This window comes from Aythya fuligula, chromosome 11 (genome assembly GCF_009819795.1).
Source record: "Aythya fuligula isolate bAytFul2 chromosome 11, bAytFul2.pri, whole genome shotgun sequence".
NCBI classification, from domain to species: domain Eukaryota; kingdom Metazoa; phylum Chordata; class Aves; order Anseriformes; family Anatidae; genus Aythya; species Aythya fuligula.
In genome coordinates this window covers 10549928-10572038 of record NC_045569.1, presented here as the reverse complement: position 1 = coordinate 10572038, position 22111 = coordinate 10549928, and the positions used below count along the sequence as shown (strand labels likewise).

At 47.9% G+C, this 22111-nt stretch overlaps 1 protein-coding gene across 3 annotated transcripts in view; it reads left to right on the top strand.

Moving 5' to 3' along the window:
• The window catches only part of CSNK1G1 (casein kinase 1 gamma 1), a 129298-nt gene that overhangs the window by 86619 nt on the left and 20568 nt on the right, over positions 1-22111 (top strand). For all 3 annotated transcript variants that reach the window (XM_032194537.1, XM_032194536.1, XM_032194538.1), the window contains exon 6: positions 16296-16447. In XM_032194537.1, coding sequence (XP_032050428.1) covers positions 16296-16447 — 152 coding nt within the window. The remainder of the gene's footprint in view (positions 1-16295; positions 16448-22111) is intronic.

Below are 22111 nucleotides of genomic sequence, written 5' to 3'. Positions count from 1 at the left end.
AAGCTCATCTTTTATCAGCAAACAGTGCCCGTATTTCCCAGTCTTTCTCAGCCTTCAGCAGCCTTTGGCTTGAGCCGCTCTTTCCCATGCGTAACGTGGGCACACAGGAGAACGTGGCCACATTTTTTCTCTCTGCCCATCCCATCAGTTGGAGTTTGGCCGCAATCTGCAGCCGCTCCTCCTTTGCATCTGCTGGCATTCCCAGCCAGCGAGGCTGTCACACGTGGAGATACTGGACTCTCCTGTTTGCTCGCTGCTCTGATCACGATCTGGGCGGCAGCGAGGAGCAAGCAGCGCTGCTCAAGCCTGTTGTGTGCAAGGTGGATCCTCCTGCTCTGCGCTCTGCTGGAAAACTCTCCAAATGTGTTCTGTATTTGTCAACTTAAAACGCTGCTGTGTTTCCTGCTGTAGTTAAGTTGCTGGAGCTGATGGGCTAATATAACGAATACAGAGATGTCTTAGGACACCTTTTAAACACCAGCCATTACTTTAGATGGAATTAAAGATCAAATGGAGTCTGGAACCTCCGTGTTCCTACTCAGTGCCATAAGCACATCTCTCATCTGCTAAGTGTTTAACATCACTTTGCCAACGGGAAGCTGAAGGCTCTGTTCATGACTGCTTGCAGAAAACCGTTGCGTTCAGAGGCACAGGAGCGTGGTGAAGCTGTCTGCACGCCAGGGAGCCGGGCAGCTCCTCTCTCCTGGAGGCTGCGGCAGAGCCACGAGGCTGTTCCACATCACTTCGTGTGCTGCAGTGAGATATCTGGAGCTGCGTCGTGTGCCTGTGCAGCCACAAAGCTGATGCCTCTCCTGATCCAGCCACTGTCACATCCAATGTAGCTCAGCTGAAATGGAGGCCAGTTGTGGAGACCTCGAGGCAAGTTTTGTCCAAAAGCTTTTCTCCTTTCCAGCTGTGCTGCTTGGAGGGGAAAAAAGGGTTATCTCCTCCTATAAACCTTGCTTTGCTGAGTAATTGAGGCAAACATCTCTGCACAGCTATGTTCTCACGAAGCTTTAACTATTATTTCCCCAAAGTTCGGCATGTTTGTCAGCAAACTCTAAGCGTTTTCGTGAGGATGAGGAGCCCGCTGCCCCATGAGAGTTGCTGTACTGCTTTTAGCCCACTTCCTCTCTCTAAGGATGTGATCATGGCTGAAAAACATCTCCAAGCAGTCAGGAAACTGCTTTTTGATCTTGTGCTTCTCCGCAAATAAATAATTCACCGTGGGCCTGGGAAGTATTGACTTTCCAGCAGTGACCAGGAGATGTACAGGACTGAATTTTTGTTCCTACATTTCAAAGCATCCCTGGCACCTCTCCCCTGTGGTTGTTAACAACGGACGTAATGCCTTCCCCGTGAGCTCTGCGTTCGGGAGGTAAGATGGAGTGCTGCTTATTTTCAGGTTTCTGCTGGCTGCGTGGAGCTGATGATTGAGTTCCTGCATAGTGACAGCTTCTGCCTGCGCGCATGGTGTGAAGGAAGTCATGCATTTTTGATTCAGTAGTAGCTTATTTTTGTATCAGCTGGCAGATGAGTCACGCCGGCCCCGACTCCCTCGCAGTCCCACCTTGGCACATGTGATTCATCGCAGCCCGGTGTCAACACGCGTTCGAGTTTCATGCGATGGCTCGGCTGACGGGCTGTAGCCAACACTCTTCCCCAGGACGAGGAGGTAATATTGGCAAGTGGATGTCAAGTGTAATTAGCCTCTGTGGTGTCATGTCGGAGAGGAGTCGGATGCGCTGGAGAATCCCAGGAAACCGAGAACATCTCCTCTCTCCCCTGCCCACGCAGAACATGAGTCACAGCAGAGAAGCAAAGCAGAATATACTGAGTCAGGGAGGGATATGTTGTTACATATAGAATATCGAAGGGTTCTGCAGTTTTGTTTTAATCCTTGCTCTGTAAACAAGTTCACCTCTAATGAAGTATCGAGTCTGTGTGTTTACTTTTGGACCTCTTTCTGTTGCACAACTCGCTGGAGTGAAGCAGTCTGTTTACTTGTCAGGAAGCAGGACCAAGAAAAGTGAAGGTGGTATAAATAACCGAGCCTTTTACATAGTCTAGTCAATATTTGCATGTATATTTTTCAATGTAGCTGTAGCTGTCTGCTACTCCATACTGTGTATTAAGTTGCTTTTCAGGATTGCCTACGTTTAGCACGTTTTTCTCATCCTGTGTTGATCTTGCTTTACTCCTGACCTGCTGCACACTTGGTACGTACCGGTCTCTCCAGAGAAATTCTTTCCGTGCCGGTTGCACAACGCCGTCATTCATCAGCAATTAGGCAGGGGTCATTTCAGTGAGACGTGCTACGTGGATGGCTGTAAACAAGTTCCCGTGGTGGAGCGTGCTGCCAGTACCTGCTGCTTCGTGGGGAACTCCCTGTGTGCAACGCTCTTCCCCGAGGGAGCAGGAGTAACTTGGGGCTGCGTAAGTGAGGGCTCATGCAAGATGCCTACACCCCTGCCTAATTAACAAGCGCAAACATACGCGTTAGCTGTTGCTGTGGTCGCTTTAATCTTCAGAAATCCCACTTGGATTTGCCACCTGCTTTGAAGTGCCAGAAGCGCTTCCATGGCCGGGTGGTGATCAGGGAGCTGGTCTGGGGCGTGCCGGGGTGTCCCTCTGGGCTGCGGAGGGGATTTGTGCTGGCGCAGAGTGACACAAGACCCCGAAGCAAGCTTGTGCCCTGCTTCCTTGTAGAGCAAACGTAGTTTGTAGCCATCGGAGTGGAAACTCTAGATGAGTACTGCAACCTTGTAGTTCAAGGTATTTGGAAATATCTTACACCAACTGCGCATTCACATTCTAAGTATTTGATCGACAACTTCTTTCTGTGCAAGATAATACGAAGTTGACATCCACTTACACTGAAAGCAACTTTTTATTTTGGATCACATCCCATGTTTAAGCAGTTCCCTATTTCAAATCCCTGGCACAGACACTAAGCTATACTTTTAAGCTGTTGGGTTTATTTTCTAACAGCAAGCAAAAACTCTTGTACCTTCATTCTCAGTTCTTGCGAGGTGTTGCAAAGAAGCTTGCCATTGAAGGTAAGTCTGAGATGCCTCAGCAAGAAGTGGTAACGGGTATGGTTTTTATTCAATTGAAAATTAGTTTGTTTAAACAACGGGCAACATACAGAGGTCCCTGACAAGGTTAGCTGTGCCCTTGAAGAATGATGATCAACATTTCCAACCATTTGTATGCGTTCGTTATAAAGTCAGGGTAGTCCAATGAAATTCTGAGCCTTTGGGATCTCTGACTTCAGAGCTTTTGATTTGCAAAATGAAATGCAGTGGAATACTGTAACATGCCCAGCTACAGCCTGCCTGCTTTCAAAGCAGGCTTGCTGTTGATCTCTGAGGCACAATATTTTGCTATCTAAAAATATATGCATATATTTTTTAAATGTGGCAGTTGCCTTGCTAGGAAGGGCTTACTGAACTTGCACACTTCAGCATCTCTTTTAACATCAGAAGTTTTAACTTCCTTGGTCTAAATTTAGGCTTTGTCAATTGGAAGCTATCAGATGCTTTTACAGCAAGGCCATTAATATTTGAATATGAGATGAGGGCAGTTTCCTTTTTATATTTCAAAAAGTCCTTGTGCATCTCCTACTCTTCCGGTATTGGTTGCAGTAATTGCAAACCAGAACCCAGCGACACCGTGCAGCGCAGGGAGGGGGAAGGCTGGGAAAGGCGGCGTGCTGGGAAGCTGAGAAATGCCCCTCCTGCAGACGGTTTTCCTCGAAGCCCGATGTGCCTGCAGCGGTGGTCGTAAATCTGTCACAGCCGGGCTCTGCCAAGTCATCCAGATACCTCCGCAGGCTCCTGTGAGGGACAAAGAGCCTCGTAAGGCCAGGGTGTGCCATGTGCTTGCTCAGCTGCTGCAGCGATCCGGCTGTGCTCGTGAGATGTTTGAGGTACACAGCTGTAAAAACAACGCAGTTTTAAGAGCCTGTGTTGAGTACTGTCTTGATTCAACCTCCGATGTAGTGGGATCCTGTCCCTTATTGGTTTGGAGTTTGCATTTCCAAGCTCTGCCCTGCCTGCCAGTCAAACTATGCTCCTCATCCTCCTCCCATCTCTAAAAGAGGAGCCACTGACTCTGCCCCTGCATCTCGAAGGGGTCAAGCTATGACAGCAGGTTGGTCGGCAAGGTCTGCCCTGCCTGGAGGCTTGTGGCTCCATAAAGCTTTTGTCTGAAAGGGGCATCATTTTTCCTTCAAAACTCTTTTCTCACCCGCTTGTACTCAGCTATCTTGAGGTGAAGCAATGGCACGATACCTGGACGTATTATATTATTTCGTGCATCTGAATTTGTTCTGTAGGAGAACCTTCTGTAATAAGAGGGGTTGGGAGGCTTTCCATCAGTCTTTAAAGGACTGTGTGGGTAACACTTACCTACTAATCTGACAAATTCTTTTTTCCCCTCAAAAACTACACCTTGTATAAGTGGGACTGATGAGTGCCAGCCTTTTGAATTGTTGTGGACAGCTTAGGTGTGTTTGACTCTCAGCATCCGCCTGTACTGGGTCTGGCTGGGATGTTAACTTTCCCTGCAGCAGCCCATACAGTGCTGTGCCTGCACTTGTAGCAGTGTTATCACACCAGGGTTGTGTCTGCTGCTGAGCAGTGCTGGCACAGCATCAGGACTCTCTCTAACCCTCCTAGAGGGTGGGCAAAAAAGTGAGAAGAGAAACATCACCAGGGCAGCTGACCTAAACCAACCAAAGGGATATTCCATACCGTGTGGTGTCACACTCAGCAATAAAAGGTGGAAACAGGAGGAAGAGGGGAGAGGTGGGCTCTCGTGAAAACGTTGGTCCTCCTCCTGAACACCGGCTACGTGCATTGAGGCCCTGCTTCAAGGACGTGGTCAAGCATCGCTCATTTGTGGGAAGTAGAGAGTAATTTCTTTCCTCTGCACTTCCACATAGCCTTTATTTGTTTTGTTTGTGGTTTTTGTTCCATTTTTTCTGTTTTCCCCTTTCCCTTTTTTTCCCCTTAGTTAAATTGTTTAGTTAATAATAATCTTTCCTTAATAATAATAATAATTTTTTGCTTTTAATTAAATTATCCTTATCTCAGCCCGTGAGTTGTTCTTTACTTTACTTCTTCCCCTCCTCATCTAAGGAGGGGGAGTGAGAGTGCAGTTGTGATGTTTAGCTGCCTAGCACGGTAAAACCACCACCCCGTCACCTACCAGTTTGATGCAATTGCAGGAGCAAACATTGATCTCGTGGCTTTTCAATCAGTTGCTCTGTTGGGTCCTGCAATAGAGCAGCTTTGATGGCAACACTGGCACAGGAGGGTTCATGTGGCCAAGCTGCATGGGTGCCAGCAATGCCACCCAGCCCATTCCCCTGTGATCACTGTGCAGGGTCTGGCCAGCTTCGAGTGTGGCTGAGTATTGTCTCGCTCCTGGGCACTCAGAGCTGGGGCTGCGTGCCTGTTAGGCTTTATCCAGCTACCCTGGACCTGTCTGATCTGTCATCCAAGAACCAAATGTTGTTGGATCGCTGTGGATGCTGCTCGTACATGCCAGCTTTGCCTTATGTTGCTGTACCATCCTGTCTAGAACAGCTCCTGGTCACTGTGCAGAGGCGTGGGTTGGAGCTGAGCTGTGCTTTAAGCTGTCAAATTCCTTCTGCAGTAGCACCACGAGGCAGCAGCAGTGTCACCCTGCTTTGCAGCTGGCCGGCACACTCACTGTAAGCTTAAAGTCTCACCTCACTCACACAATAGGTTTTTGGCATGCGGAGGGGGAGGAAGTAGGCGCCAGCAGGAGCTCAGCCTGCAGCTGACAGTCTCCAGTGGAGATGAGCTGATGCAGGGCAGGGGCCACCTGGGACTTGGTGGGATCAAATCAAAATGTTTCTCTGGACAGCAGAGGAGCGACTCAGCAGAGGTATTTTATTATTGCTGCTTTCTTAGCAGTTGTCATCTCCCCAGGATTGAGTAGCCTCTTCCTTGCCAGTGCTTCTGAAGTTAAATTTGTGTGCAGCTGAGCGCTCTCTTGCAGCCTAGAAGCTCTGTTAAGTAACCTGTAGCTTATACGTGACATAACGCACATAACATGTTCTCAGAGCATAGAGTACAGTCAGCGGAGGATGCCCTTAGTTGTCTTAACTCCCCTTAAAAATGAAGGAGCCAAAGCCTGCTGCTTCACTCCCTTCCAGCAGCTAGAGCTGTTCCAGTGCCAGAATTACACAATAAAGGAAAAAATGGCAGTTTCTATGCTACTACCCAGCAGAACCAAGTCAGTCATCACAGACGTGATCCGGATTTGCACCAGCAGGGCAAAACTCCCCCAGCGCGTGGCCGGTGGCACAGCGGGAGCAGGAGGCGGCGCGGTGGAGCTACGTACGCCTTGGAGGCAGAAGCGTTGTGATGTGGCTGTAGCTGGTGATGAAAGGGCTTTGAGCTGCTGCTCGTGGCCGCAGCGTTGTGTTCAAGGTGTGACACCGCGGCCACCGAACTGCTGTGTTCGTTTTAAGTGCCATTGTGTAGGCACTTGGCTTTTGATGGCTTCAGAGAGACGCTTTGGAGGTAATTTTGATGGTTGGATCCTAGCGATCTGAAAAGTGACCTTTCTCTGCTGTATGGGAGCTTAAAAACAGCCTGGGAAGGTGATTCACTGTGTGGCTGTATTTTAATTGCACAAGAGCTTTTTGTGCGAATCCCGCTGCCTTCAGCAGGCTGCTGTAACCCTTCACTTAACCTGCAAGAAGTTCAGAAACAGCAGCACCACGGCTTCTCACGCCTTTCAGCAGAGACACAGGCTCCGCTGAGTACAGAAAGAAACCCAGAAAGCGACACAGACTGAAACATGAGGGTAGAGCAATAATTACATGAAGTTAACCCTTTGATATTTTCTTCCATCCATGTCCCTGTGTTTGCAGGTACATGGGAAAAGGTAGGTAATTAACTTAAGCCAGAACTTTCTGGGGTGGTTTAACATAAGTATTCTAAAATTCTAGTGTTTTGATCCTCCTGCTGAGCTGTTGCCTTATGTGCCAGCTGCTGCTGTTGCTGGAGCAAGAGAATGTGCAAAGAGTTTAGCAGCATAAAATGCAGCAGAAATATGGAGACTTGAGTGAAATCATTTCCCTTGAGCCCTGGAGGTGAAATGTGGAATTCGGTCTCCTGAAACTTGCCAAAAAAGCAGGTCATTGTGTTGTGCTTTTGTCTTTGTAAAGAACCGAAACAAATTCACTCGTCTGTAGTTTACTCTCTACAGCTAAAAAACCTGCCCACAAGCAGGTGTTTTTGGGTAAATCTTGTGCGTAACAGATTTGAAAGCCCTCCTGCAGCTTAGCCTTCCCAGCAAGGGCTAATTCTCCTCCCGATCTTTTGGCCAGATCAGGTACTGGTGTACTTCAGTCATCTGATGCCATGCTGACAGCGTTTGAGCAGAGCTCTCTCTTACTGTGCGTTGTATCTGTCTGAAATAATCTCAGGAAAAGTTTGTTTTAGCTGGGTCATCAGTGCAACTGGCTTTGAACTTCTGCAAGGCTTTGAAAGGTGAGCGCTTGTGGTAGCCAAAGGCTGAGCAAAAAGTGTTGGTTTTACTGTACGGCTGGATTTGACTTTATGAATACAAATTTGAGCATCCTCTGGGTGCTCTCCCTAAAACTGCTTCTTTGTGGATGTGAAGAGTTGTTTAATAGAATCTAGCCACGGTATCAGGAAACCAGCGTGTACAACTCCAGGAAAATGAAATGCTGCCCCATGTTAATAACACAACGATTGTGAAAATTGTTTTTCTGTAACTGAAGTAAAATTAAATTGTTTGGATTTATACCAGCAGCAAGAACAAATATGTTCTTCCTTCTGTCCTTCCCATATCTGTTTTTCTTCTGTTCCTTTTCCCGTACTTTTTTTTTTTTTGTAGATTCAAACACAAGCTACTCAAAACACAGCGGGGACTCAATACATCCTGTATGTCCTGAGAAGAGGCACAAAATCTGCTAGCTTTCTGGAATCAACTTGGAGTCTTGAAGTCTGTGTAGCAGCCACACTTTACTTGCAAACACGTTGAGATGGGAGCAGTTCTGTCTGCTATTGGCATGAACATGACTGCTGTACCTCTGAGTGCTAGCTCTTCCCTTCAAAAGCGTCTGGCTTGTTTGCTCTGTGATCATCAGGGGAAGGGGAATTGGTCAAACTATGGTTTTGGGACGTTTTCCCTTGCTCTGTTCCCCATGGGCTCTCTGCTGCAGCCAAGCAGCAAGTCCTGCTGCAGCTACTCGTGCTGGGCAGTAACACTAAGGCATTTAGCACTTGCTCGAGAGGAGATGATTCAGTGCCCAACTGAAGCAGGAAAAAGATGTTGCAAAAAGCTGGCAACGGAGAGCTTGGTGTCTGGCAGCAGCCAGAGCAAACAGATCATGGGGATGTTGGGAGGAACGTGAGTAAGAGGAGCTCGTAATGGTGCTGTAAAAGGGCTGCTGAGATGACATCTGGAGCAGGGGGAGCAGTTTGAGCTCCGTGTTACGGCGATGTCTAGAATAAATGGGGCTGGGAGCAGAGAAAGCCAGCACCAAGGCCAGTTGAGCTTTGAGGAGGTGGCTTGTCTTAGCAGCAGCCCCCTCGGCTGCCTTCCTTGGTAGGCTGTGGGTGAGGGAGCTGGGTGGGCTCTCACTTCTGAGCGGGTTCTCACTTTGCCGAGTGCCCTTCTCCCTGAGGAGCCAAAGGAGGAAGGGGGCAGGAGACGAGGATGCTCTGGGCAGGTCCAGTTGCTCTTTTCCCCGTTCAGATAGGTGAACAGAGGGTAAATCGGGGCTCTCAAAACAGAATATGGAAGCTGAGGAGGGCAGGGAAACAATCCAGAAGCTTTGCAGCCCTAAGCTGGGCTGAAAGCACTCGCGATTCCCAGGCAAGGTCGGTCACCTCTGTGATCCCCATCAGAGCAGTGGGAGGGGAGCAGGGAGCTCTCTCCATCCCAGGCTGTTCCCATTAAGGGTGTACCTCTGAGGAATGAAGGAGGTTAAAATGAGAATCTTAATTAAACCACTTATCACGTTTTAAATTTCCTGAAGAGATTGAGAGCACTTGATCGTGCTTGTAGTAAGTGCCTAGTGACGAACGGCATATCGAGCACTTCGCTAGGTATTCTGAGGACTCGGCTTGAGTGGAAGATGCTCCTTGCTGACAGATCTGACTGGTGGGATCTTTGCCAGTGACTGGATCACCATCCTTGTCACCCAGACTTTTTGGTCTGAACAGTTTAGTTTCACCTGTCAATGAGAGGTTTCACAGGCTCCTACAGTCGGGCTCTTAAAGCAGTGCCATGTGGCCATGGGTCTGGACTTCACCAAATGTGACCTTCCTGCAAAGAAACGGCCTTAGGTGATCAGCAGCAACACCAACAGGGGGTTTAGGAGACGTAGTAAAATCTCTTTGTAAGAAAACTCACAAGGCTCCATCCTGTCTTCTGGAAGACTTTTACAGCACATCCAGTTTGGAGTCAGTGTGCTCCTGGGCTAAACCTGGGCTCCTGCAGGCTTTCCTCGGGTTAGCTGCATGACCAAAAGCTTCATCCACTGCAGCCTCTTCAGCTGAATTGGATATAACTGGGCTAAAAATAGGCTATTTTTAAAGCAGTGTGTTGACTTCCTTTTCCTAGACTCTCAGGACTTGGGTATCTTTCAGTCCTTACCGTTAATGATTCTCCACTGCAGCAGTTCGGGTGGAAAGGCTGCCTGTGCTCAGTTCAGTTACAGATTTACTTTTAATCACTTGAGCTTGAAGAGTGAACCACAACAAACACACAGCTGATTTTTCTAAATAACCATGCTGGAAGGAGGTGGTGTTGAGGGACCTAATGACAGCTCGAAGGGAGTTAGGTTGTGAGGAGCCCTTAACATCGCTTGCTCGTTATTGAAAGCTGGGAAGGTTCAAGCTGCTGGCATTTGAAAGCCATGCTTTTGTCTCGCTGGCTAATTGGTTTGAGGCTTACAGCCTTCTGCCTGGGCTTTGAAACTTCTGCAACAAAAGTTCCCCATCCCTCTCTCGTAGAGGAACTTGGAGGCTGGCATGAAGAGGGAGGAGCACTAGATAAGTCTGGACCTGTTTCTGTCTGCCAACAACACTCCAAAATGGTCTTTCCAGAAAGCCTTGGATCTACACGTGTGCTTCACGCTGCTGTGTCTCATCTCTTCATTGCTGTCGCTGAGGTCCAAACACAGACTGTGGGTGGAAGTCCTGCTCAGCCCGTGTTGTGGCTGCGGCGTTTCCACCTCCTCTTTAGCCACTGGTCCCTCCAAGCACTCAGCTCCCTGTAGGAACTCGCTGGGGCTGGTTTTCAGCTGCATCCCCAAGGTCAACCTGGTCTGCAGCCGCATGTGTCCTGCAGCCCACGCACAGAAATTGGGCATTAAATCAGTGTGGCTTCGCTGAGTGTCCTGTGGCCAGCTTTTGGCATATTCCAAAATGTTCATCCGTGTGTTGTCATGGACACAGCAAAGTACCTGCTGCTGACTTCAGGGAATGAAAGCATTCAGCTTAATTTCATCCGCCGCTGGTAGTGATTGCTCTGATGACACTCAAACATGCTAAAGACAAGCAACGTGTGCTCTTTTCTGTTTTTATTTTTTGCCTAAAGCTTTGTTTCAGTCCTGAAATGGAAGCAGCCTCGGTGAGGGGCTGTACTGAAAAGCCTTCACAGTCTCACTTGGATATAAGACATCTCCGAAACCTACCATCAAACATTTGAAAGACCTCTGAGGCAACTTTATTCCAAGTAACAAATCTATCTTAATTTTTCACCTCTGTTTCTATTTTTTTTAAGTAGATCCTTCAGAAACCTGAAGGTCAGAATGAACCTTTGTAATTTCAGCCTGCAGAATGTGGCTCGTAGACATAACCTGTTAACCAACATACTCGGGTAAATTTAAAGGTGCTGCAGGGTGTGTTTCAAGAGGTTAAAAGAAGAAATCTTGGCCCAGCTGATGTTGATAGCAGAGCTTCTGTTTTGGCTAGGATGTTATTCTGATTTGAAAATTAAGAGAAGGGTAGATCCTCATTAGTGTAATCAGCTTAAATGGGTTGACTACTCTAAAGCAATTTGTTTAATTTGTTTGAAACATGTTTAATTTTAGCTATAAATGTTCAGCTCTCGCACAGTTGCTATTTATGCTGTTTATCGCGTAATTTTGTGTTCTGTGATTTGTAAAAATAAACCTTTTTTTGCTCTGAATGAGAATTCTCTGACAATCTGCATCCTATTCATCAGTGCTGCTTTAAAATCTTGCCGAACTTTTTGTGCATTAATGCTGCAGGGGGGCTGTTGTGCCTCTGGATGAGTTTTTATGAAGGCTTGTTCTTGCTGCTCACGTAGAGCACGTTCCTGCATGGAGCATCGGCCGTTTGCTTGATGTTGGATTGCTCCCCCTTCCCTCTGTCCCTGGGTATCTCATTTGGGCTTTCTTAGCAGTGCCCCACTGCTGTAGTTCTCAGTTTTGAAGTCTGTATGAACCTTAATAAAGGAATCAAGCTGTAATTGCTCTTGAAGCTGAAGACCTCAGCTCCTCGGTATTTGGCCACACGGCGTCTAAGGGCAGCGTAAGCCAACTTACAATGGGAGAAAAAAAAATGGTGATTCAGAAGCTAACAGTTTTGTTCACTTTTTATGAAATGTGGCTGCTTCCTGTTGAACTGGTGGATGGGGACTCAGGTTTTGCACCTCAGCTGATGTAGATGCCACACGTAGCTTTCTGTGCTCACCTCTTCTTGGGTGCAGTTTAGGTTGCTCGCTGTTGCACCAGGTTTTTTTCTTAGCCTCTGAGAGCATCAGTACGTGTTCTTTGTATTCACAGCAGATGGTTTCTGCTTTCTGTGCCTTCCACGTGGAGCAGATGCTACAAAATCAGATTTCCCTTGGGCACATCCTTTGATTGGCATCTCTGCCATTCCCCATTTCATAACTGGTGCTGGAAGCCACTTTGGACTGCCTGCATGGCTTGAACAGCTGACGCCTGGACTGATGCGGCTTGTTGGAGCATACCGAATGTCAGATGGGTTTCTGGGGCTGTTGGTCCCATCCGCACTGCCCCGCTCCTCCTCCTGTCCCTTTTGGTGGCAGCCCTCGGGAGCTGTGCAGTCACAGCACCTTGGGAAACCCAGGGCAGGAGTCGCGGGGCAGCGCGGGAGCGCGGTGGTGGCGGCAGAGCTTGAGTTTGGGCTTTGATGTCTGCGTTTGCTTTCATTCCAGCAATGATGCTTTAATCTCCGAAATGCTGTGCTAGGTTTTCGCTGCGCTCAGCTTGAATTTCTTCCAAGACACCGCACTGCTGAAATAGCAGAATTTGCCTGTGGATTCCAGCACAGCGCTCAGTCTCTGTTTAGTGCGTTGATAAACTTTCCGCAAGAGCAAGGGTGGAGTGGGACCTCTTACAAATTGTCAGACCAAACCACTCAGCAGCACGACTGAAGCCGTTAAACAAATTCCGATGACTTCTCAACTGTAACAGGCTGCTTTTGTCTCCAGAGGGGAACCTGCACGTGTCATGCCTGGGTTTTCTTGTGTTTATGTGTTGGTCTTGTTTAGTGCCATGGAGAAATGACTTGTTCAGAAGTTATTTCATGCATAAATATGGTTAAACTGGTCATGGTTTGTATTTGAAGTGTTGAGTTGTATCATTGAATCGTCCAAATCAGACTCTGCTCTGCCTGTAGCTTTTCGTCCTGCTCTCCTTGACTCCAGGCGTGCTCACCGAGCACAGGCTGCTTCACGGCACAGCCTCTTCCCTCGACCTTTCCAGTCCCCTGCCAGCACCACTGCTTTGCATTAAAAACCTCAAGTTTGACTGCCCAGACAAAAGATGCTCCTCCTTCGATCCATCTCCTGTTAAAAAGTTCTTCTCAGGTATTTACAGATCTATGGGTGATGTTTGTGAGGTTCCTGTGGCAATGGACTTGGGGGGGATCAGGACACATTGCTTGTTACTGAAATAGAGCCAAGCTACACCCTGAATTACACAGCTGAGCTCTGATTAAATTACATTTTACATAGATTTTCCTAGGTTTGTAAGAAGAACTGGTTCGGAGATCCCTCTGTCTTAAACTTGCCGAGGACCACCCTGAAGCCATCTGGCCTGGTCGGCCGGCTCAGGCCCTGCAGGCACCATTAATACCAAAACTTCTGCTTCCAGCCTTGCCCCTTCCCAAAACGATACTGCATATTGACTTGTGTTTGGGTGAGCTGAGGCTGCATTACCCTGCCTTCCTCCTAACTTTATCACAGGTGCAGAGCTGAGGAGCCCTGGCTTGGGCTGGGGGTCCCCAAAAGGCCGGCCAGTGATGCTCCTCTGGAGCCAGGATGCATGAGCAATGCAGCCCGGGGCAGATTCCTCCAAATGCCCTCTGGAAAGCAGAGATGTTTCGCAGCATTTTTATTCTAGCAAAGCCGGTCTGTAAGTTCTTGACTGCAGAGCTGGCAGCAGCGCTGCCCAAAACCCTCATAGAAAAATCGAACCCTTAAAATACGCCTGGAACTAATAACGTCCTCTGGAGGCTGGCACTTAGGATGCTTTTTTTTAATGTTCCTAGCTACAGCTTCACCTTGCAGGAGCTCCCACCTAGGGCAGAGCCTTCGTGAGGCTTTATCCTGCTGCAGAGGCTGGGCAGGGTGCTCCAGGCTCATGGCTCGAGGCGCTCGCAGTTGATGGTGAAGCGAACTCGAGGGGCTGGGACCCCAGAGAGCACGGAGTGGCTGCATTGCTTCCTTTCCCACGTGAAATCCCCGTCTTCTGGGTCTTGCTGTAATCCGTCTTCCTGGTTCTTGTGTCCAGTAGGAATTTAATTTTGATTGCAGTGAACTCTCTTTACCAAGTAAGGCAGTAAATTTATTCCTTTTCCCTGTGCTCTGGGAATGGGATTCTTTGCCTTCCTTAAGAGCCTTTCTGCAATTTTATTCTCTGCTATTCCGTAATTAGCACACTCCTAGCCTGAGTGGTTTCCTTCCTGATTTGCACTTTTCAAGACTGTTCTCCTGATGTAGAAACTGTGCTACAAGTACTCAGTGTATAGACAACTTGAATTTATAATGGTCTCGGTTTGAACTTCTCGTAGAATATTCTATTATTTTCTAAAAAGTAGATGATTTTTAGTATTAGAGAATGTTATTTGAAAACAAAACAGCAATTCTGTTTTGGTTGTCTGCTATTATGGCCGCCTTTTTTGGTGCTGAAATACAGGTTTGTTTCAATTCTGAGTCCTTTCTGTGTTTAGTCCTTTTTACAAAGTAACGTAGGTAAGTCCTCATCAGGTTTTACTGAAAACATGATGGCTCTCTGTAAGCTACTTCAAGATCTATTGCAGTTGTTCAAGCCTTCAGCACTGAGCTGATGGCATTAAATTATCATTTATGTTTGTTTGGGGTATTTGAAAATGCTTTAGAGCTGCCTGGGTCACATCCCATCATTGCTTTCTGAATTGCCTCTGTGTCAGAGCCCCGTTTTCTCAGAGGACCTCACTGCTGTTAATGCTCACTAAAATGCAAAGCTCTGTTAAGAGCAGCAGCCTCCCGTGCTCGGATTGCCAGTGCCAGCCTGGGTAAATGTTTTACGCAGGACATGAACTCTGGCTGGACTGGGAATTCCTGCAATACTCCGTAATACCTCATTAATGCATCCTGACGACTGATGCCTAATATGATTCCCCAAGCATGTGATTTAACGAGATTAAAACCATCCTACAGTAATCTCTGTCATGCCGTATTTTGTTCTTTTTGAGTAATTTATGAGAGTGTAAGTTCTGCAGTATTTAAGCTCTGGTAATCTCAGTGCCACATTTCCTGTACTGGTGGGCTGATGAGTGCCACTGGGCAGGTTACCAAGCTTTCTGAGCCTGCAGCAGGGGTAAAGCTGGTGGGTTTCTGACATCTCCAGTTCTGGTGTTTCCCTGGTTTGCTGCTTTTACCTGTGCTGGGCTAGGCTGCCTGAGCACAACACAGGGCAGATGAAAACAATCTAATCCTGGTGTCTGATAAACAGTGAGATGTTTTTTTCTACCTTTAATATTGATCTCCCATGTAAACAAACTGTGTGATGAGGTTTATAAATGTTGTCCTTTCAGGCCCCATGCTGTACAATTTATGGACCTCCAAGGAGCTTGTTTTGTGCCAACAGGCTGCGTGCGTTGCAGTGCTCCCCGTGCTCAGCCATTGCAGCAACCAGCAGGGCACTGCACCTCCATGCGCTCAAGCAAAGATGTTGTTTTGACATAGCAGAAAAACGTGTATTTCCAAATTAAAATCCTTCCATTGTGCTTGGGAAGTGCTTATGAGACATGGGCTGGAAGTACGCTGACAAAAAAAAGTCTGATGCACAGCTTGATGCTGATGCCAGGAGGCTGAGCGCCTGTGCTAGATGCTGATTAGAAAAAATTGCAGTGAGCTCTGCACTGTGTCCTCCCCTCTGTGGGCTGGTCTGACTTTCCTGTTTGACTAAAAGGAAATTCGGGTAGTGCTGTGCGGCTCGGTGAGTGTTCAGACACAGAGGCTGTTTTTTGCCTTTGCTGGTGCCTTTCAGAAAGCCAGCCGGCACAAAGGCGCTGGCAGCTGGGCATAAATATTGCATGCTCTTGCTGAGAAATCCACTGCTGAGCTGTTAGGTGGGAAGGGTGGGCTCTGACTCCTACCAGTTGTGCCGAGTTCTGCGTGCAGCCTAGCAAAATGTTTTACACACATGCTTCATGACGGCGCTTGTTTATTTTTATGTGGTGATGAATGAAAATGTAAACCTTCGTGTTTTTTTTTAATGGAAAACTTTTGTTTGCCTTTCTTGTGAATGTAATACACGTAAACTTTACGTAAGATTGTGCTGAATAACAACAGTGGATTAACTTTGTTTAAAAAGCTGCCCTTTTCTGGACGTGCCTGATGTTCTGCAAGGGCTGTCATCTTCTGACACTCATTGGAGAAGTCAGGCCCACGGTCGGGTTGTGCTCTGTCTGGTGTTAGTGCAATGCAGGGAACTCCTTGTCTTGTTACACGAAGCCCAAGCCGCTGTGCTGCCAAAGCTAGACGCTTTCATGTGGTCGTGTTAGTGCTTTGAAATCCATTTGTCTGTTCAGGGGTGTAGCTGAGCAAAGCCTGCACTGATTTGGCCTTTGGTTCGTTCATGGTACATGCTGAAACTTATTTGCTCACTGGGTGAGATCAAACAGAAAGGACACTCAAGAGGTAAAAACAAAGGCTCTGCACAGCAAGACTTACACCCAGGAGGAAGGGCATTAACATCGTACCGCTGACTGATTTCAATTCTTTTCATATTCTTCCAGCTGAAGGGCTTCCCCAGGTTTATTACTTCGGACCGTGTGGAAAGTACAACGCCATGGTACTAGAGCTGCTTGGTCCTAGCTTGGAAGACTTATTTGACCTCTGTGATAGGACGTTCACTCTGAAGACGGTATTAATGATAGCCATCCAGCTGGTGAGTAGCAGGCACGGCAGCCTCCGCAAAACAACCTGTGCTTGTGTCAGGTCTGTGTTAGCCAAAAGGTCGGGCTGGCACAGCGTGAGGTTCGGGGATGTCTGCTGGCTGGAGACAGTCATCCTCCAGAGAAGAGAGGAAAAGCTCTTGCTCAGGAGGGGAAGGTTAGCTTATGCTCAGAGCAACCTTCCACAGCAGAACCAGTGGAGCTGGATTCCTGTGGACCTGTCCTGTGTCCCCTGCATGCCCCTGCCACAGCACCTCCCCCAGCTCCTTCTCTCTGCAGGGACATCCCCCACAACATCTTATTCCTTACCCACGACACGGGGAGCACAGCATCCTCCTGCACTGCCACCAGTTGTACTGGCTTAGTGCTACCAGGGTGCTCAGAGTCTGAAGCCTCTCAGGGCAGCGGGAGCTGAGCAGTCCTTAACCACAGTACCGGTGTTTGAAGTCTCTCTTGGTCAGATTTGGTCAAAATTGGCCAATGTGTTTAAAAAGCTAATAGTTGGAAGGTGATAGATCTGTGGGCACCATCACAGAGACACTTTTTGCCTAAGGAAACCTGGTTAAAAGGGGTAGCTTTGAACTGAGTTTGAGTGAACCACATGAAAACTGAAAATACTAAACATGGTGAGTGGACTTCCACAAGTGGGTTGTGCTGGTCACTTCTAATTTTGGGTTGGCTTGCTGGCTTTCAGCCTGTGGCCTGCAGATACCTAAGTGGCATTGCAGAGGTAGAACCGTGTATTTGCATAAACGGATCCATGGATACAAGTGTTAAAAGAAGATAGTAAAGGAGCAGAGAGTGTGATATTATTCTGAATAAACTGAACTGTGCCACGACAGAATCTCAAGTGTAAAATTTTGTCACAGATGAACAAGTTTGAACTGTGCTGGCTTGGTGTTGGGTGCACATGGCTGAGCAGTCCGGTTTTGTTGGGTTTGAGTGGTCCTTCATCACTGGAAAACCAACTTATAGTTCTGGTTTTGGTTAAATCAACTGGCATCAGTTGGCGAAGCCTTGGATACAGTTTTGTAACCTTCCCATTGTGAGGGTGCGCTCCAGAAACAGCATTACCATTTTGGGTAGCTTTTCTGCAAGTGCTTAAAAAAACTCATAGCCCTTCTCATAAGCAGTGGGAACAGAATAGCAACATGGATATATTTTTAAGTGCATGTATATAACATAGGGCAAAATTGGGCTGGAACAACCTATGTCCATCAAATTTGACAGGCTTACATCTCCTACAGTTGTGCCAGTGAAATTTCCTAGTACTTGTAGGAATAATTTTATTTCTGTGAGGCCACTGAGGAAACCGAGACCGACACAGAAGGGTCCCTCTGCCTTTTAGCAAGCCCTGTGGCTGTAGGTTAGTTCTGTACTTGGAGGGTCTTCACTGGCATCGTCTGCTGATGTGACCTCGCCTGGCCTGCCAGCTCTTCGTGACACTGACACCAGTTTGGGAAATGGATGCTCGAGGTGAAGGACAGGAAATGCAATCACAAACTGAGCCAATTTTCTCTGTAGGCAGTGGTTCTCCATTTTCCCTGGGGAGATGTGTTAGGACCTCTTCAGTCTTCTCAGGAAGATTTCATGAGATACCAGCTTGGAGTGGATGCATTAAGGAGACACGTTTGGCATCTTCAGGTGTGCCCCATCTCCTTCCCTGGAAGGTTTCCTGGGACAAGGGCTCAGCTGGCCCTGAAGCGTTTTCTGAAGGGGTTGGCACTTGCTGCTCGACTGGAACAAAAGCCCTTTGCTCCAACCACAAGGCTTTGGGGAAAATTGTCTTGGATTTATCTCAGTTCCTACACTAAATCATTACAGTCACTCTGTCACACTCCATTGTGAAGGAGACATAAAAGAAGAGGAGTTGAATGTCACATTCAGTGGTTTTGCCTCCATAAATTGTTTTGCTGTTGTTTTTGACCAGCCAAGGCTGCTTAAGCTGCTGCTGTTCTAATCTCAGTCACAAGGAGACATAAAACTTCACTGCCAGAATTCAGTGCGCTGCACCAGCAGCATTTCTCTCCTCTGGCGTTTGACATGGCCGTTAACAAAGCCGAATGTCCAGGGAGATTTCCAAAGATGTGAGCAGCCTGGTACCACCCAGAGAGCAGAGAGCACCTGCCCTGCTGCAGGGAGGGAGGGACTTCACAGAGAGGTGCTGTTCCAGTTTGACAAAATGCCATCAAATTACTGGTTTTTAGCCCAGGAAGACCACCCAGAGGTAAAGCAGTGTTACTGGTTGGCGAGACCCCTCTGGGAGCACTCCAGAGATGTCCCCAGTGCCAGGAGCTGCCTTTGCAGTTCCTCTCCTGCCTTGGGCTTGGTCCCTTGTGGAGGGGAGGAAGGAGAGGTGTACAGTGGATAATTTTGCACATGTAGAGCAGCAGCAGCATGTGTCGTTCTTCCCTTCACTAGCTCACAGCAGGTTTCTGCACTAAAAGCATGCTGTCCCTGAGCTAGTGGGATAATAACAGTGTGCACTCCTCTCTCCCCTATTTTTTTCTCCCCTCGCTTGCATCCCCATGACCACAGGGGGGTCCAGTCCCTCCTCTGCTGTCCGTGTGCTCCCTGCGGCAGGCTCAGCCCGGCAGCAGCCAGCTGCTGCTTTCCACCTCCCCTTCAGCTCCCTTCTCCCCATGCTCCCCCAGCAGCCTGACCACTTTGCACAGCACGTCTCCGACTTGTCTGTGCTTATGCTGGATGCTAAAGGTAGGAAGGAAGTTTGAATGCGGTGTGATGGCACTCCGTCTCCTTTTCCTGTGTCCAGTGGTCAATTTTTAACCAGAGGCATACACAAAAGATGTTTTTTAAATAAGCACACATGCTTGGCTGTTCTTAGCTTGACAGGTAGCAGCAGCTCAGGGCTGGGTAGAACCCTTTAACTCCACAGATTTTAGGAGAAGGAAAACCCTCTGGGAGAAACAAACACCTGGTGATGGTTTTCAGGAGCGTAGCTTGAGATTAAGGGAGATTTTAAATTTGGTTTCACGTCAAGAAGACTCTGCTGGCTGAGGGAGATAGAGCCTGGATGATGATGAATCTTCAAAGAAAAAGGAGAACCCCTTTGGAGTATTTTCTGGTCAGATGACACAGTGGGGAAGTCCGCCTCGGCCGGGGATGAGACACAGCCCTCAGGTTTGTCACTAGGCTTGGGTGTTTTTCTGGTAGGCGTGTGCTGTGCTCGGAGCTGTGGGAGCAGCTCAGCGAGCTAATTTTTCTTAGCCTAATTCACTGCTTCACACATCTCAGTGCAAACCTGTGTCAAAGGAGTCCTCCTCTGCTTTTCCTTCCCCAGTGGAAGTTTTGGAGCTGTGTCACTCCTGCAGCTTGTGCATTCACAATGCTTCACTTTGCTCTGTTCAGAGTATCAAAAGGGAATCTCGTCCTCCAGGTGCAGCTGAACAGATCGAGTGGCTGACATTCCTTAGCTACGTAACACATGGAAATAAAAACATGGGCTCACTGATGCCAGTCCCTACAGCCCGTGAAGCAGAAGTCATCTTAGCTTTGAGGAGCTGACTCAGTGATCGGGCTGGGGAAGGGAAGAGCACTTTTTACTCTGGCTTTGATTTTTCACTCTTGGCTGCATCCAACATCTGTGATGCTGCATTGACAGCTCAATTTGTCAGGAATAACGTGATTTGCAACCTTGCTGTACGTGCTCGCTGTCGGAGCCAAGGAGCACGAGGCCCCTTGTGTCAGGCATGGTGCAAGTACTTCTGGCTGCGACCCAGATCAAGTTGTGGTGAAAAGTGACCTGTGACCATCAGACTCCAGCCATTAAACGTGAAGAATTTCTGATCTCTGCTGATCTGATCTGTATTCAAGCAGGTGATCTGCAGAAGAAGGGCTGAGATTTATCATCAGGATGTACAGATAAGATTGACAGCAAGATCAGATGATCAGCAGCTACTTTTTTGGGTTAAGAGGGTTTATCACAGTTCTTCTTGACATGAGAAAGGAAAACAAAAGCATGGATTTATTTGGCATCTGGTTAAATGTCACAAATATCCTTGCATTTCTCAGCTGCAGGACAGGGGTCCTGTTGTGTGCCAGGGGATGCTCTCCCCTCGCAGGGGGTTCTCTGATACCTGGAAAGGGTATTTGTGGCTCCAGAGATACACCCCTGAGTAACTCGGCCAGCTGTGGATGCAGAAATCCTGCTGTAAGTCACAAGCAGAATCTCCCCCACACTGTTACCATTCCTTTGCCCTAAGATAAAATGCCACGGCCTGTTCTCATGATTGTTAAAATAACGGAGCAGATTTTAAGGCTGCTTCACAGTCACTGTTTCTCAGCATAAAAGCAATTCCAACCATTAGTCCGAGCTCCTTGCAGAGGCCTGTCTGTATGTGGAAGGACAAACAGGCGGATATTAGAGCCTACAGCTCAAACACACACCAGTGGGCACCGTGGCTCTGCTCCATCCTGCCTGTGGACTGGGAACTCACGCCAGCCTCAGCTCCTGCACTGACCTCCTCTTCTTCAGCTGCACCGTGTCTGGGCCAAGGCCGTGAGCGATCGCTCCGGGGAGCAGCTGCTGCGGCGGCACGGCACGGATCTCAGCAAGCCTGGAGGGGGAATGCAGCATGGATTGGCACCCGCTCCCCATCCCCGGCAGACATAAGGAGGGCACGCATCCTGTCACAGCAAATAAAGCGCTGAGGCTGCTTCAGGAAGCATCTTTCTGACGTGGAGAGCCTCTTTCAGCCATCCCTGGCTGCGTGTGGTTTTTCCAGCAGCACATCAGGAGGTGTCCAGGCAGATGGAAATAAAGAAAAAGGACAATGAAAGACCCGACAGCGTGTGTCTGTGTGATGGGAGCAAAAAAGGCAGGTACATAAATATCGCTAAGCGCTGCTGGAGTGTATTGTTTCAGCGGACATCTCAGCCATCCAGATTGTTGTCCTGGCCAGAGCAACTCGCTGTCAATTAAATAAAAAAAAAAAAAAAGGCTTTTTTTCACAGCTGTGTAATTGCTCTTGTCTGTTTCAACAACTGGGCTTCTCCGGTAGCAGAGGCAAATCAAATGAGGTAGTCAGGCCACGCTTGAAAGCTTGTTATGTATGGAGAGGCTGGGATACCCTTTGTCCCCATTTTAAGGGTTGCATCTTAATTTGAATTGCCTCCCTATATACCTTTTTGTCTTCTAACCTGCTGGTGTGTCATGTAGGTGATTCAAAGCGTGAAGAAGGGCTGAAGTGCAGAGCATCTGCTCTGTTCTGCATCACCCTGTAATTGATTAGAAATAATGGCTCTTAGCCGTGGAACCCATTTTCTCAGTACATTGAAATAAATCACTGCTTAAAATGAGAGAGGAGGGGAACTGTAACACGTGCTGTTACCTTCTTTGAAGAGCCTTTTAATAGTCCTGGGTTTTTTCTTAAGACCGAGGCACCTGCAGTCAGTTTTTTCCTGTCACCTGCCCTCCCTGTGCAGAACTTTGTTTTTATTAGGAGAGCTGCCCCCTTCTGCCTGTTACTCCTTTGCAAATGGTAAAAATGCTGCAACTTTTCCTTAAAAACAAGGTGTCTGATAAACCTCTGGGAGCAGGACAGAGTAATCTCACATGCCCTGCAGGGACGAGGCTCTGATTTCACTGCCTGCAGAATTAAAGAGCTTCATTTGTTTTGTCTTGGCAAACACACGTA